Genomic DNA, 13,657 nt, shown 5'->3' on the forward strand with positions numbered 1-13,657 from the left:
AACTTTCTTTTATTTATTTGTTCTTATGATGCTATAGTGTATTGTTCATCATCATCATCATCATCATCATCATCATCATCATCTAAATATTATCCCAACTAATTGGGGTCAGCTACATGCAGTGTTCGATATGGAAACAATATCGACATCGCTGATAATATCACTGATAATCGGAAATGCAGGGGAACATAAGAAAAACAGTGGAATTTTTAGTGAAACTTCAGGAGATGCTAAAATGTACATATTTGCATATTTAGAAAAAAAAAAAATTGCAAAAAGAATGCATACATAACAAGTTTCCATTTAATGGGGCCTTAAAGGCATGTGTTGTTGTACAAAATCAATCCAACCATCCCCTCCGGCGGAATTAACCATCCAACCTTCCATCCAAACATCCATCAATATTGCAAAATATCATCCATCAATATTGCAAAATATCAACAACACATGATATTTCACCAAGAAATCATTAACAATTGGAAAGGAAACGAAAGATTGTGGTCTCAATATCTCTCATGTTGTGATATTGATAATATCGAGATATTATCAATATTATAAATGACAAATTGAACACTACATACAATCATGTGCCCATGAGAAAAAATTAAAATAAAATTTTTTCTAGTAAACAAAATTTTGATATCAATATGTTGGCGATATTATTGAAATATTGTCAATACAGTTATGATACAAGCATTACCTAGAATTTACATGGTAAAAAATATTGGCGATACATTGGTGATATTGATGCACTGGCAATACAAGCGACACCTAGAATTTACATAGTTGAAAATATTGACGATCACAGTACTGCTATTGATACGTTGGCGATACTTAGCAATACATTTCTAATACCTGGAATTTTTGATGCGACCAGCGTTATCGGTATCGCTACCAGTGTTATCAGTATCGCTGAGCTGCAGATAAAGATAATATTGGAGATATTTCGATAATTTTGGAGATAATTCGAACACTGGCAACATAAATCCTATCTTGCCATCCCACTCTATCAGGGGTCATATCCGCAGGTAAACCATAGGTCATCATCAAAGTCTTAATAGTGTATTTTTAAGCTGTTGGTAGTCAGGGCAGTAAAATGCCTACAAGGATTAATGTTAGTTTATTAATTAGATTTATGTATTGGTTTGGTCTGCATCTCCTTGGACTTGATTAGGGTGGCACTTATTCTCCTTGCCTGACGTTCCTACATGTTATACAAATTTACTGGACGATTCCAGTACAAAATGTAGAATACAAGAAGTTTCTTTTGGGTTCTTCTCATGCTTGCCTTTTAATGGACGTTTACAGAATGCATTGCTAGCTTTGGATGGTTCTGTTCTAGATGCTGACCAGGTAGAAAACCTCATAAAGTTCTGTCCAACCAAAGAGGAAATAGAACTACTCAAGGTATAGATGTTTTCAAATTGAATTTTGCTCTTACACTTAAGTCTCATGTGTGCAGTGTGGTGGGAATTCTTATGTATTTTCTCCCATAATTTCATTTCAGTTGGCAGATAGAATAGAAATGTGTCTAATATACACTAATCATATTCCGTTGTAATTGGATTCATGCTTTCATGTTTTAGGGATACAATGGTGATAAAGAAAACTTAGGAAAATGTGAACAGGTGAGATGGCTTCTTCTTCCTCTTTTCCCCCTTGTTTGACCTTTGATCATTAGGGAGGATAATATCATCTTAATGGCTGCAATGCCAAATAAACTTAATAGGCCTGAAACTTGATCAATCTGTGAAATTGTTGGTAACATGAGGTTTGTGCTTTCTCCTGATTAATGTTTCACTTTTTAATGTCAATTCAAGTGCACACAATTGCAGTGGGCCCTTGATGTAAACCAGATCTAGTGCAATGTACTGCTCTCTAGAAGCAGTAAACCACCAAAAATAATAGAGGAGACAAATCCAGCAAGAGAAAGGGTAAACAGTTCAGAAACATTCATTAAAACCTATCAAACAACAACATAACAGTAGCCCACAACTAGTTCCCTTAAAGAACAATGGAAGGGGGCATTGCTTCTAGAATTGCTTGGAGCCACATCTGTACAAGCCGACAAGGATTTCTCACGAACCAGCCCAATAGGGTTAATTTCCAACAAAACACCCCTACTCCCTTGACAAGATCTCCTATACCAACTGCTAACCCTGACTAAATTGAATTTCTGAAATACCAAAATATCTTTGAAATTCATGCAGAGTAAATTACCAGTTGGACTCTAAATAAGCACCAAAATGACAAAAATAGGCATCTAGAACAGTCCCAAGAGAAGCCCTTTGAACTTCAAAAGAGATGTGCCAACTGCTGGGCCATCGAACATGATGAGTTAGTTACTCACCCTATGCAGTGCTGTAGATCATCTACATCATTCTCCTCCAGTTGGGGAAAGCTAAGTTTCCTTATCTCCATTTCAGCAATGCATGTGTTATTGGTCATCAGATGACCTTCCCATTGCACTAAATATTGATTATTGCCCCCTTGATGAGTTCTCACTTCTCACTGAGTCACATATTCCTTGCTATTCTTCTTTCAAAGCTGCACTAGCCAAGCATTCTTTTTTACGGGTAGTGTCGGGCACATGTTTACCATGGAAAGCATAAAAATTGTCAACAGAATATGGGGGGAGCTTGTAGATCCCCTGAAATATCTATGAGATAAACATCATCCCCAAGCCTTTTCAATAGTTGACATGGCCCTATCTTTTTATGTTAAACTTATGGTTGGTTCCAATTGAAAATGTTCTAGGTGAAGGTACACCTTAAATCAAATTAACAACTTCATAAGCCTTGAGTTGCTTATGAGCATCCTCATCTCTCTTGTATTCCACATTACTTGGTTGCAATTTGGATAAGATTGTGTACCTTGCATATATGTCTAGCATACTCTTAGGCATCATCGCATACTCTTCCCACATGTGGCAAAGGGTGATTGACCATAAACCACTTCGAAGAGAGTTTTACCCCTAGATCTGTTCATGGTACTAGAGGCAAAGTCAGCTTGGGGAAGAACTAAATTCCAATGAGAAGGCTTGTCCCCTCTAGGCTTATCAGCATATTACCTAGACTTCAGTTAACTGCTTCCATCTGCCCATTATTTTGCGGATGATAGTTGCTGCTTTAATTTAATTTCATACCTTTTTTTTTTTTTTTTGCCACAACATTCTCCATAATTGGCTTAGGAACTTCTTGTTCTTATCTGACGTTATGGATTTGGGTGTCTGATGTTAGCACAATACTTCCTTGGAGAGTAGATGTGCAACATTAGATTAGAAGTATTGAATATCCTTTTGCAGGAGATACCACCTTCAAAAAATAATCTACCACGGCGAATGGAAGTGGAACCTCTTTTCATTTTAGGAAAGCCAAGAACAGAATCCATAGTTTTAAATCAATTGGAGGCCCGCCGTATCTGCAATGTGTGGCTGATATTTTGAGAATGGTCCTTGGGGAGTTTGCATATTCAACAACACTTCAAATTTTCATTTCATTTCCCATTTAAGCCTCGTTCAAATATTTCTCCCCCACCAAAGCTATGGTTTTGGATTGCCCAAAATGTGCACCAAGACCACTGGCCCACTGCTATTCCACAATCATGTTCTCCCATAAAGACCCGTCTGGAATACACTATCGGATACCAGAAAATATGTATTCAACTTTGTTGCAACAAGGATTTTGAACAAGGTTCATTACATTGTTACAAGCTTCCCATATGGATTTGAAATAATGGTATCCGATATAATGATCCTCTGCCTTGAACGACATCGTTAAATTAAGGTTCCAATGGGCATAGAGTGTCGGCTTAGAGAATCAGCTAAACGGTTGCGAACACCTGACTTGTGCTTATTTACAAAATGCATATTCTTGTAAGAAAGTGGCCTAATTTATTATGGCTGAGCTTTGTTTGAGAATTGAGGTATTAAGAGCCTAGTGGTTGGAATACAACACCAATTACCTTTGAATATGAAAATGCTTCCAATGCTTGAGGGCTTCAACAATAGCATAAAACTTGATGAATACCAAGTCCCTACTTCTTTCAACTTCTTGCTGCAGAATGCAATCAGATGTCCCTCTTTGCTTAGTTCCAACATGAGAAACATCACGTTCCATCTTGAATACCTTTTCAAAATCGGGTAATGCCAAAATTGGAACATTTGTCATGTTATCCTTTATCATTCTGAGGCTTGCATCAGCTTCATTTGTCCATCAAAGTTACTTTTCTTCTTGCATTCTGTTAAAGATGCAATGTTGGTGCTGAAATTTCTGATATACCTTCTATAAAGCAGGCTGTGCTGTGAAAACTGAATGTCCTCAATAGTCACACTCCATAATAGCGTCCTTCCTTTTGTCTACTCTTAAACTTACGACAAACACACATATCCTGAGAAGACAAGGTTTTCTATCATGAAATTGCATTTCTTGAGGTTAATGTAAGAGTTTGTCATGCCTCAAAACATGCAAACTTGACAGAATTGAGTAATATGATCATCAACATCATTAGGCAAGAATATCACCAAAAGATATGATAAAGCAGGCCAAAGAACCTCGTTCATTGTGTGCATAAGGGTGGATAATCCAAATGGCATCACCAACTATTCCTAGAGCTTCTCTCTAGTCTTGAAGGTTTTCCATTTATTACCAGGACATACCTAGATTTGATGATTGTCGCTTCTTAGGTTGAAAATGTGAGCATTGGACAACATGTTAACAAGTCATCCGTGGTACTGGAAAGCAATGCTTGATGGTTACATTATTGATGTCCCTACTATGTACATGGATGTGTTGCAAAGAGTCTTTCTTGGGAGTTAGGAGCCGGGACTCACACGGGCATACCTTCTGGGATTATCCCTTTCTTTAGAAAATCCACTACTTGCTGATTTGGCTCTTCATGTTCATTTGGGCTCTTTCGATAGTAAAATCAGATAGGAGAGCTAGCACTGGGTATGTTCTAGATTTGGTGTTGGATTTTTCCATTGGTGGAAGTTCATATAACAATTCATTTGGTGTAAGGTTGTGGAAAATGCTCAACTTCATTAGGGGGCTCATTTTGCTCATTTCCAACCAAGGCATGGGCAATGCACAACTCCTTGCTTCCTTTTAAAGGCTTTGGTACGTGAGAAGATTACTTGGACCTTTGCTTTGGGCTGGGATTGTTCTTCTTTAAGAGGTAATTGTGCAATCTTCATACTATCCTTCCAAAATACACAAGTTTCTAATATCCGTGATGTAGTCTTTTATTGTGTTTTCATGGTGACCCAAGCAAAATATTACGTGTTGATATGAATCGCATCATATAAAAACTAAATAGAAAAAACTTAAACAACAAAAAGAGCTAGTCAACAAGAAGAAGTTACAATTTCCTTACCTCTCTTGAACCTATAAACTTTGTAAAGCTATGGAATTTTTTTTTCCATCTTAAAATTAAGCTTGTGTACCATCTTCTTTGCCATCATATTATTGCGGTGCCCACTATCAATAATGACATTGCTAAACTTCCCTTTGGACATGCAATGTGCATGGAAAATATTGGTCTATAACCTCTCACTCATCTCTCTAGCTTTTGGTGGAATTATGACTCATTAGATGATTTAGGATTCATTGGTATTGACCGGCAAGCTGACTTCATGAACAGCTCCATTATGATCTTCACCGCGGTCTTCTATGTTCTCATGGTCTCCCTCTTGCTTATCCTCTCCAATAGGTGAGCTCAGACTTACAGACATTTGGATGAGTGATGCCACAACTTGTGGCATGTGAAGCATTTAAACGCGCTCTCACTTTATGCTCTAATATTTCTGTAGAAGGTGTGGGAGCCTGTGCGCACGCTTTTTTTTTTTTTTCCTTGGGGGGGGGGGGGGTGTAACACAAAAGCCTGTTCTTTGTTTTTGAAGGGAGAGGGAAGGGTTTGCTAACATTGTACTTGTAATAACTAGCCCAAAAACAATAGCATGCACCCATTGGTGTTAGGTACGCTAAAGCTTTCCCTTTCTAGATAAGGCATCGCTTCATGAAGCCCTTATCTAGATAGGGAAACCGTTACTATATAAGGGCTTTGAAGCTGACACATCTTTATAAGGTGTGGGAGCCTTTGTGTGAGTGCACACAGATGTGGGTGTGCGTGTGGGTGCGCACGTGTGTGGGATCGGCTACATGAATCCTATTCCACCATTCTACTCTATTGCAGGCTAGACCTTCATTTAGACCATAAGTTATCAAGTCTTTTCATACTACCTGCATCCACGACCTTTTGGCCCTTCCCCTTGCCCTTTTAGAGCCTTCAATTTGTACCAATTCACTCCTAACTGGCACGGTTCTTGGTTTTCATTGTGCATGACTAAACCATTTAAGTCTACTTTCCCTCATCGTATTACCTATTGGTACTACTCCTAAGTTCCCTCAAATACATTTATTTCTAATTTTATCCTTCCTCATCTTGCCACTTATCCATCTCAACATGCTTATTTCAACCACATTCATCCTATGAACATCTTCTTTTACTGCCAAATATTTTGTTCATAAAGCATGGCCGGTCTTATAGCTAGCTTACAAAATTTCCCTTTTAGTTTGAGTGGTACACGATAATCACATAAAACCCCAGAGTCACATCTCCATCTCTTCTGCCCAACTTGAATTATGTGGGCAACATCCTTTTCAATCTCCCCATTCTCATAAGTTATTGACCCAAGGCATCGAAAGTGGTCATTTTGGGAAACTTCTCGGTGGGCAATCTTAACTAATTCCTCGTTTTCACTCCTATCATTACTAAAATTGCACTTGATATACTTTATTTCATTCCAACTAATTTTAAATCCTTTAGATTGTACCCAAAAATCTAGCTTCATGTTTATGCCCTCCCTTGTCTTGTCAATCAAAACTCTGTCATATGCAAACAACATACACCATGGGATCTCTTCCGGCAAATGTCTCATTAACTCATCCATAACCAATGCGAAAAGGTATGGGTTCAATGCCGCCCCTGGTGTTATAGTAATTGGGAACTCACCTATTTCTCTATTAGTGGTCCTCACATTTGTTACTGCTCCCTCATACATATCCATATCGATGTCAATATATCCTTTCGCGACTCCTTTCTTTCTTAACACCCACTAGATTAACTCCCTAGGGGCCTATACCATTTTTTCCTTAAATTAATAGAGATCTTGTGGAGATCCTTCCTCTCATTATATTTCTCTATCAAATGTATTTGTAGGAAAATAGCTTCAATGTTAGACCTCCCAAGCACGAAACAAAACTGACTTTTTGATGCACTTGTTTCATGCCTTAGTCTTTGCTCTCTCTTTCTCTCTCATAATATGGCTCATAAGTTTAATCCCATGATAATTAGCGCTGCTTTGTATATCTCCTTTGTTTAGTCTTTGCTCAATCACTCACTCACTCACTCTCTCTCTCTCTCTCTCTCTCTCTCTCTCATAATATGGCTCATAAGTATAATCGCATTATAGTTAGTCTAGCTTTGTACGTCTCCTTTGTTCCTATAAAGGGGTATTGCGGGACTTTTCCTTTATTTGTTTGGCATTTTCTTCGATCTTACAATCTTGTTGAACAACTTTGTCAACCAAAATTACCCAGTATCTCCCACACATGTCCAAACCTCTATTGGTGTACACCATTTGGTCCAAAAGCCTTTTCCCATTTTCATCTTTCTCAAAGCTTCTTTCATTTCATATATCTTGAATCTTAATCCTATGGAAGTATCTATGGCATCCAAAGTTCTTCCTTTGAGTTTATGGTTCCTTTCGTCCTTATGCTCTCAGAGTGGTGGTCATTAAACAATTCATATATATAACTTCTCCACCTTTCATTTATCTCATTGTCTCTTGCCAGTACCCCTTGGTTATTGCTCTTAATTGATCTAATATGATCTAGGTACTTACCCTTCCTCTCTCTCATTTTTACAGTAAGTTTGAAAACATCCTTCTCACCTTCTCTTGTACCTGATATATTGTGATGATCATCATAAGCCTTACATTTTGCCTCACTTACTACTTGGCAGTTTTTGTGGAATTTCTATATTGTTCGAAATTTTCATCATTTTTAGTCCCTTGTTGGACTTTGAAACATGAACATTTTTCATGAATAGCTTTTAGTACGTTGTCATTCCACCACCAAGTTTATGATTGGCTTTTCCCTCTAGATACTCCGAAAACATCTTTTGCCACCTCCATAATGTACTCAGCCATCTCATTCCACATAATATTTACTTCTTCTAGACTCTACTTCTTCCATTGATTTATTTCTTAAGTAGAAAGAAATATATTTGGCTTGTATATGTTTCACTTTTTATTTATTTATTGAAGTTATTAAATATTCATCTCTCTTTTTAAAGTAGGTGTGTGCGAGAACTAGATTGTATGCCATAGCAAAATCAAGGATGTGATCCTCCATCTCATTTCTTCTCCCAAAACCATAACCTCAATTTATGCTCTTATCCTCTATTTTCTTTTCTTACATGACCATTTAAGTCTTTTTACAAATATTCTCTCTCCATTCATAATTCCTTGCATTAGTTGATCCATATCCTTCCATAATTGTCTTTTGATTCTAACCTCTAACCCTACCTGCAGGATACAACATAAGTGCACTAATAACAATGATTATTTCCTCTCCTAAAGTTCTATTAATAAAATCCTAATTTACTCTCTTAATTTCTACTGCTTTATCCCTTAAATCTTTATCTACCACTATCCCTACCTCATTCTGTTGTCCTTTTCCTATATTCCAAAGTTTATATCCATCAATTTCTTGAGTTTTGGCCCCTTTCTGTTTGGTCACCTGAGTGCAAGCTATATTACTTCTCCTTCGTTTTGTCATATTTATTGTATCTCCTACACACTGTTACCTGTCAATGTTCCTATATTCCATAGTCAAGACAAATCCTATTCTCTTGGACTAGCATCTTTACCCGTGCATGTCTAGAAGAGCGTGGAAACCCTTGCCTACTTCTCACAGCAACCGGGCGATGTTGCAGCTTGTTGCTTCTGGGAGATGCCCTAGCCAACCCTTGCCCATTTCTCACTACACCTGTGTTCCGATGTAGCGTGTCGCTTACAAGGAATGCCCTAGCATGCATTTCGAAGGTCATATTGTTCGGATTCATGTTGCAAGTTACGGCATGAATTTGAGACTGCCGACCTGATGCAACCCTTCATTATCTTATCTTGGGGCCAGCAATGAGAGCACAAAGCTCTCACAGGCACAATGTAATAGACTATTACATTGGTTGATTACAATCAAGCACTATCTAATAGTCCAATACATAGGTTGATGACAATCAATGAGTTACAGCCTCAACTTAATGAACTAATGGAAAAGTCATTTCATTGGTAGGAATAGATATTCAATAGACCTAGAGCACAAATGATAGCATCTCGTGCAAGTGGCTCCCTCATATTTCTTCCCTCTTAAGCTTTATGCTCTTGGGCTATCAAAAGACTTTCTCAACAAGCTTCCTTTTTATTACTCTTTAGTCTTCAAGATGAATTGATAAGGTTCATTGACTTGTCATGGGGGATGATGTTAACTTGGTCTTGAATTAGTAGACAGTCCACTTACATATTGAGTAATGAACTATTCTTTAGTTTCTTTTGAGTCGTTACAGAATTGATGGAACTTTTCCATGTATTCATGAGTGGACTTCAAGTTCTTGCTGGAGGTGATGCATTATTGGAAATAAAGTTCATTGTAATGCTTACAGATGAATTGTTTGTATAGTTTCATCTTTATCTTTTTCCATGGCTGGATTTTATCTATCATGCCCTTGCCTGTCCGTCTTGTTTTATTCCACCACAGTAATGCCTTCCCATTCAATTTCAAACCTATGAACTTAAACTTTCTCATCATGCTCCAACTTCATGCATTAGAAAATTTGTTTGTTGCTCTCCATCCTATCTAAAAATTTGTCAGGCTTCAATCAACCGTGCAATTCTTACAGGTCATTTGTTTCACAATCCAAACCAACTTCATGCAGTGAGGGAGGGACAGTTGCTCGTCCATGTTCAAACCCACACATGTTCACATTTTGCAATGTGGCACAGTTGGGGCTTCATGATGTAGCATCAGCTATTTTAGCTGATCTAGTTGCTGTTGTAGGTGTTGGAAGGCTTCTTTCCATCCTTCTTGTCTTCCTCAACCTTAACAGTGAGTCCCATGCCATCTTACCTTCTCGATTGATTTGGGGTGATGCAAGGATAGCCCTGGATCAACTTCCTCTTATCCCAAACTGATGTAAACTAACTCTAGAACAATAGAGCTCTCTCTAAAAGCAAGAAACACCTGAAAGAACAGAAGAGATGGAAATCTAACAAGAGAAATGGCAAACAGTAACGAACTTTCAATAATAAAAAAAGACTTCCAAAAAGAGCAACATAGTGTGTACTACAACTAGTTCCTTCAGGGAAAAAAAGGAAGAAGAAGAGGAATTGCTTGGTGTACAAGCCTCTACAAACCTACAATGTTTGATTGCTTGGAGCCCAGATCTCTACAGGCTTACATGGTTTTCTCACAGAACCAGTTCTAGAGAGTTAGCTTCCTAGAAGGCCCACACTTTTCCTAGAAGGCCTTGTATACCAACACCAAATCTAACTGAAGTGAACATTATGAAATACTCTACTCACCCTTAAAATTCTAAAACAAAATAAGTTCCCCAACTGACCCTAAACAAGCATGAAATAATGAAAATATCCCTTTACAACAGTCCCAAAGGAAGCTCTTTAATCTCCAAAAGAGATGTACCAACTTGGCCATTGGAATGATGAGATCATCATGATAAGTTGAAATTGTCATGATTTGCAGGGGACAGCAGATAGCTATATTGGCCCTTGTGCTATGAGGTTCAGCCCATGGTTCCAAATTTTGAAGGCATCATGCACGCTCCCATGTTGGAGAGAAACCTCTTTATAAACATCTTAAATTTCATTTCTACGGAAGTTGCTAATTGACGTGCTTTGACATTTACATAACAGTTCATCCTAGAGTTGATGATAGTGCCACGGGTGGAGTCTAAGCTAAGAGTATTCTCTTTCAAGATTCAGTTCTGTTCGCAGGTCAGATGAAACCACTGATTACCAGTTTGCTGGATGTGTTTTCCTTGAAAACCTTATAAGTAAATGTATATGTTCCTTCCATCTTCTTTTTTTCAGGTCTCTTACCTTAGTTACAGTCTGAACATTGTAAATTCTGCAGCAGAAGAGGCGAGTAACTTCTCCCCTAGAATTTTCCTTTGTGCTGGTTTATGGTTTTTAACTCTTCTTAGTGACTGATATTGCTTGCACCATTGAAACCCATATGATTATCAGATCAGAACATCTGTCAAATTGAAGAGAATCATGCAGACAGTTCTTTCTCTGGGAAATGCACTTAACCAAGGAACTGCAAGGGGTTAGTCAAAATTTTTGAATTGCCTAAAATATTTATGGTAATTACCACATGCTATGTGTTAATGCATACTTATAAGTATCAATTAGTCCTTGTTTCCATTACAAACAAGCTATGAACCAGCTCAGAAATTTGAGGTTACAGGTGCGACCACGCCCTTTAAGCCCCCTTCTCTCTTTCATCCATCTCATTGTGTAGAATTTTTTAATAAAATCTAGAAATTTGGGTGGTCCACTCTTCAAAATATCCACATCCCTGTTGAAGGATCATTGCCGACACAGCCTTGTCTTGCCTATTTTTGGTCGACCTCAACTGACACTAGCAATGCAAAAGAAAATCATACGCCAATAAAAGGACATTAAATCATGCAATATTTTGAGACAATCATAGGGGACAATTCTCCCAAAGAGCATTCAGTGCATTATGGAGTAATAACTTCACTAAATCATACGGTTAGAGTGCACTTGTAGCAAGGTATACATTTTTATCAATTTCACAACCTTCAGACACACACAAGGGAGGGAGGAGGGTATCCTTTCTCTCCATTCTTTTGAATTATAGAGCATGTAATTAGATCACTTTGAGGAATCACTTGGCCATTGAGTTTAACTAAAGCCTTGCCTCTATAACTATTTTGACTAAAGTTGCAATCCAAGTACCATCTTGGTTCTGCTTATTTTTAAACCAATAGATTCCACAGCCTACCTCAAACCTCCAATTTAGCATTTGAAACCTCTCCAGTCTCATTGATTACCAACACATTATCCATTAACCAATATACTCCAAGGGACTGCCCGTTGCCTCATCATTAGAGCTGTACACGAGCAGATTAAGCTCGGGTACTCGCTCGACTCGGCTCGACTCGACTCGTCATGTGTTAGAGCCGAGTACGAGTGGTTTTTTTCTACTCGTTTTGAGTTCGAGTAGAGTACGAGCAAAGTAGTACTTGACTCGGTTCTCGACTCGGTACTCGACTTGTACTCGAGACTCGTACTCGACCAGGGCCATATATATACAACTAAAGCCCTAATCCCTATCGCTTTCAGCTTTCGCCCGCCCGCCCAAATTGAAAAAACAAACCCTTCCCTTTCCTTCCCTCCCTCGGCCACTGCCTGTCCCTACCCATTCGGCCATTCTCTCTCTCTCTCTCTCTCTCTCTCTCTCTCTCTCTCTCTCTCTCTCTCTCTCCCTGCTGCTTGTCCTTGCGGCCTGTCCAGTGCCCCTGTCCGCAGCTCGTCACTGCCCTGCCCTGTCCGCAGCTCGTCCCTACCCTGCCCGGTGCCCCTGTCCCTGCTGTAGCTCGTCCCTGGCCTGCCCGACGCCCCTGTCCGCAGCTCGTCCCACCCTTGCCCGGTGCCCCTGTCCGTCCATCAGGTAAGAATTTCATTTTAAATCTGTTGCTTTCCGAAGTTGATTTTGATGGATTACAGAATCTATGTGTTGGGCCCACCATTTTGTGTCCGGTGCCCCTGTCCGTCCGCAGATTTTCTTGTGTTGGGCCCACCATTTTGTGTGTATGTTGTCCAACCCGGACACTGAGTATGGGGTGCCCCCAAAACACACCTATCCAAATACTAGGTGGGCCATAGAAAACAATGGACAAGTGATAGATGGAGAATGTTTTTTTAGTTGAACACTTAATACCAAGGTAGAAGAAGAGAGTACAAAATGAAATTCCTTAAATATTATTTTGTGGGCCATTGCGTGAAAGTGGCAACCATCATCAGTTATGTCATATGTGGCCTTTTATATAGATAGCTGGGATCATCAACTTGCTTGACCATAAGACCATTAATAGAGTACACACTCACTTAAACAACCTCGATTTTAAAGACTAGATGAAAGTATATTATTTTGTCACACCTTTCAATCTACACAAGAAGAAGGTGGTTTTCTTTTCCCCATAGCATGTTGATTGATATAGACAATCCAAATGATGGTCTTACAGTAGATGGACCTTTGCTCCCCTCTAAAAGAAAGTGGGTTTTTTTTTTTCCCATGTGAGAGAGGGGTTCTAAAGATCATCCAATGGAGGTGATATTGGGCCAGGTGCAACCCATGGTGGGCCCCTCTGGTCCAATGCTCATGATCCATATAAATCTGAATTAAATTTCCACCCTAATAAGGTACGTGGAATTCGTGCCAATGTTTTAAAAACTGGACCAGAGCCGAGCTGTTTTGGTTAGTGGTACTATCCAAACAAGTTGGATTGCCGGTCCAACTGGGTCAAACCGTAGAGCCGTCATGGCCTAATA

At 38.9% G+C, this 13,657-nt stretch overlaps 1 protein-coding gene across 10 annotated transcripts in view; it reads left to right on the plus strand.

The window, feature by feature from the left end:
• Window positions 1–13,657, plus strand: part of LOC131256974 (formin-like protein 18) — a 128,618-nt gene that overhangs the window by 36,326 nt on the left and 78,635 nt on the right. For 4 of the 10 annotated variants that reach the window (XR_009177031.1, XM_058258102.1, XM_058258100.1 and 1 more), the window contains 5 exons: window positions 1,309–1,407; window positions 1,587–1,628; window positions 10,991–11,071; window positions 11,168–11,226; window positions 11,332–11,405. Coding sequence is in view for 9 of the 10 variants with exons in the window: in XM_058258102.1 (XP_058114085.1) it covers window positions 1,309–1,407; window positions 1,587–1,628; window positions 10,991–11,071; window positions 11,168–11,226; window positions 11,332–11,405 (355 nt within the window). In the remaining variant the exon portion in view is untranslated. The other 6 variants (XM_058258101.1, XM_058258099.1, XM_058258105.1 and 3 more) reach the window with 5 other exon arrangements.

Source organism: Magnolia sinica, chromosome 9 (genome assembly GCF_029962835.1).
Source record: "Magnolia sinica isolate HGM2019 chromosome 9, MsV1, whole genome shotgun sequence".
Taxonomy (NCBI): domain Eukaryota; kingdom Viridiplantae; phylum Streptophyta; class Magnoliopsida; order Magnoliales; family Magnoliaceae; genus Magnolia; species Magnolia sinica.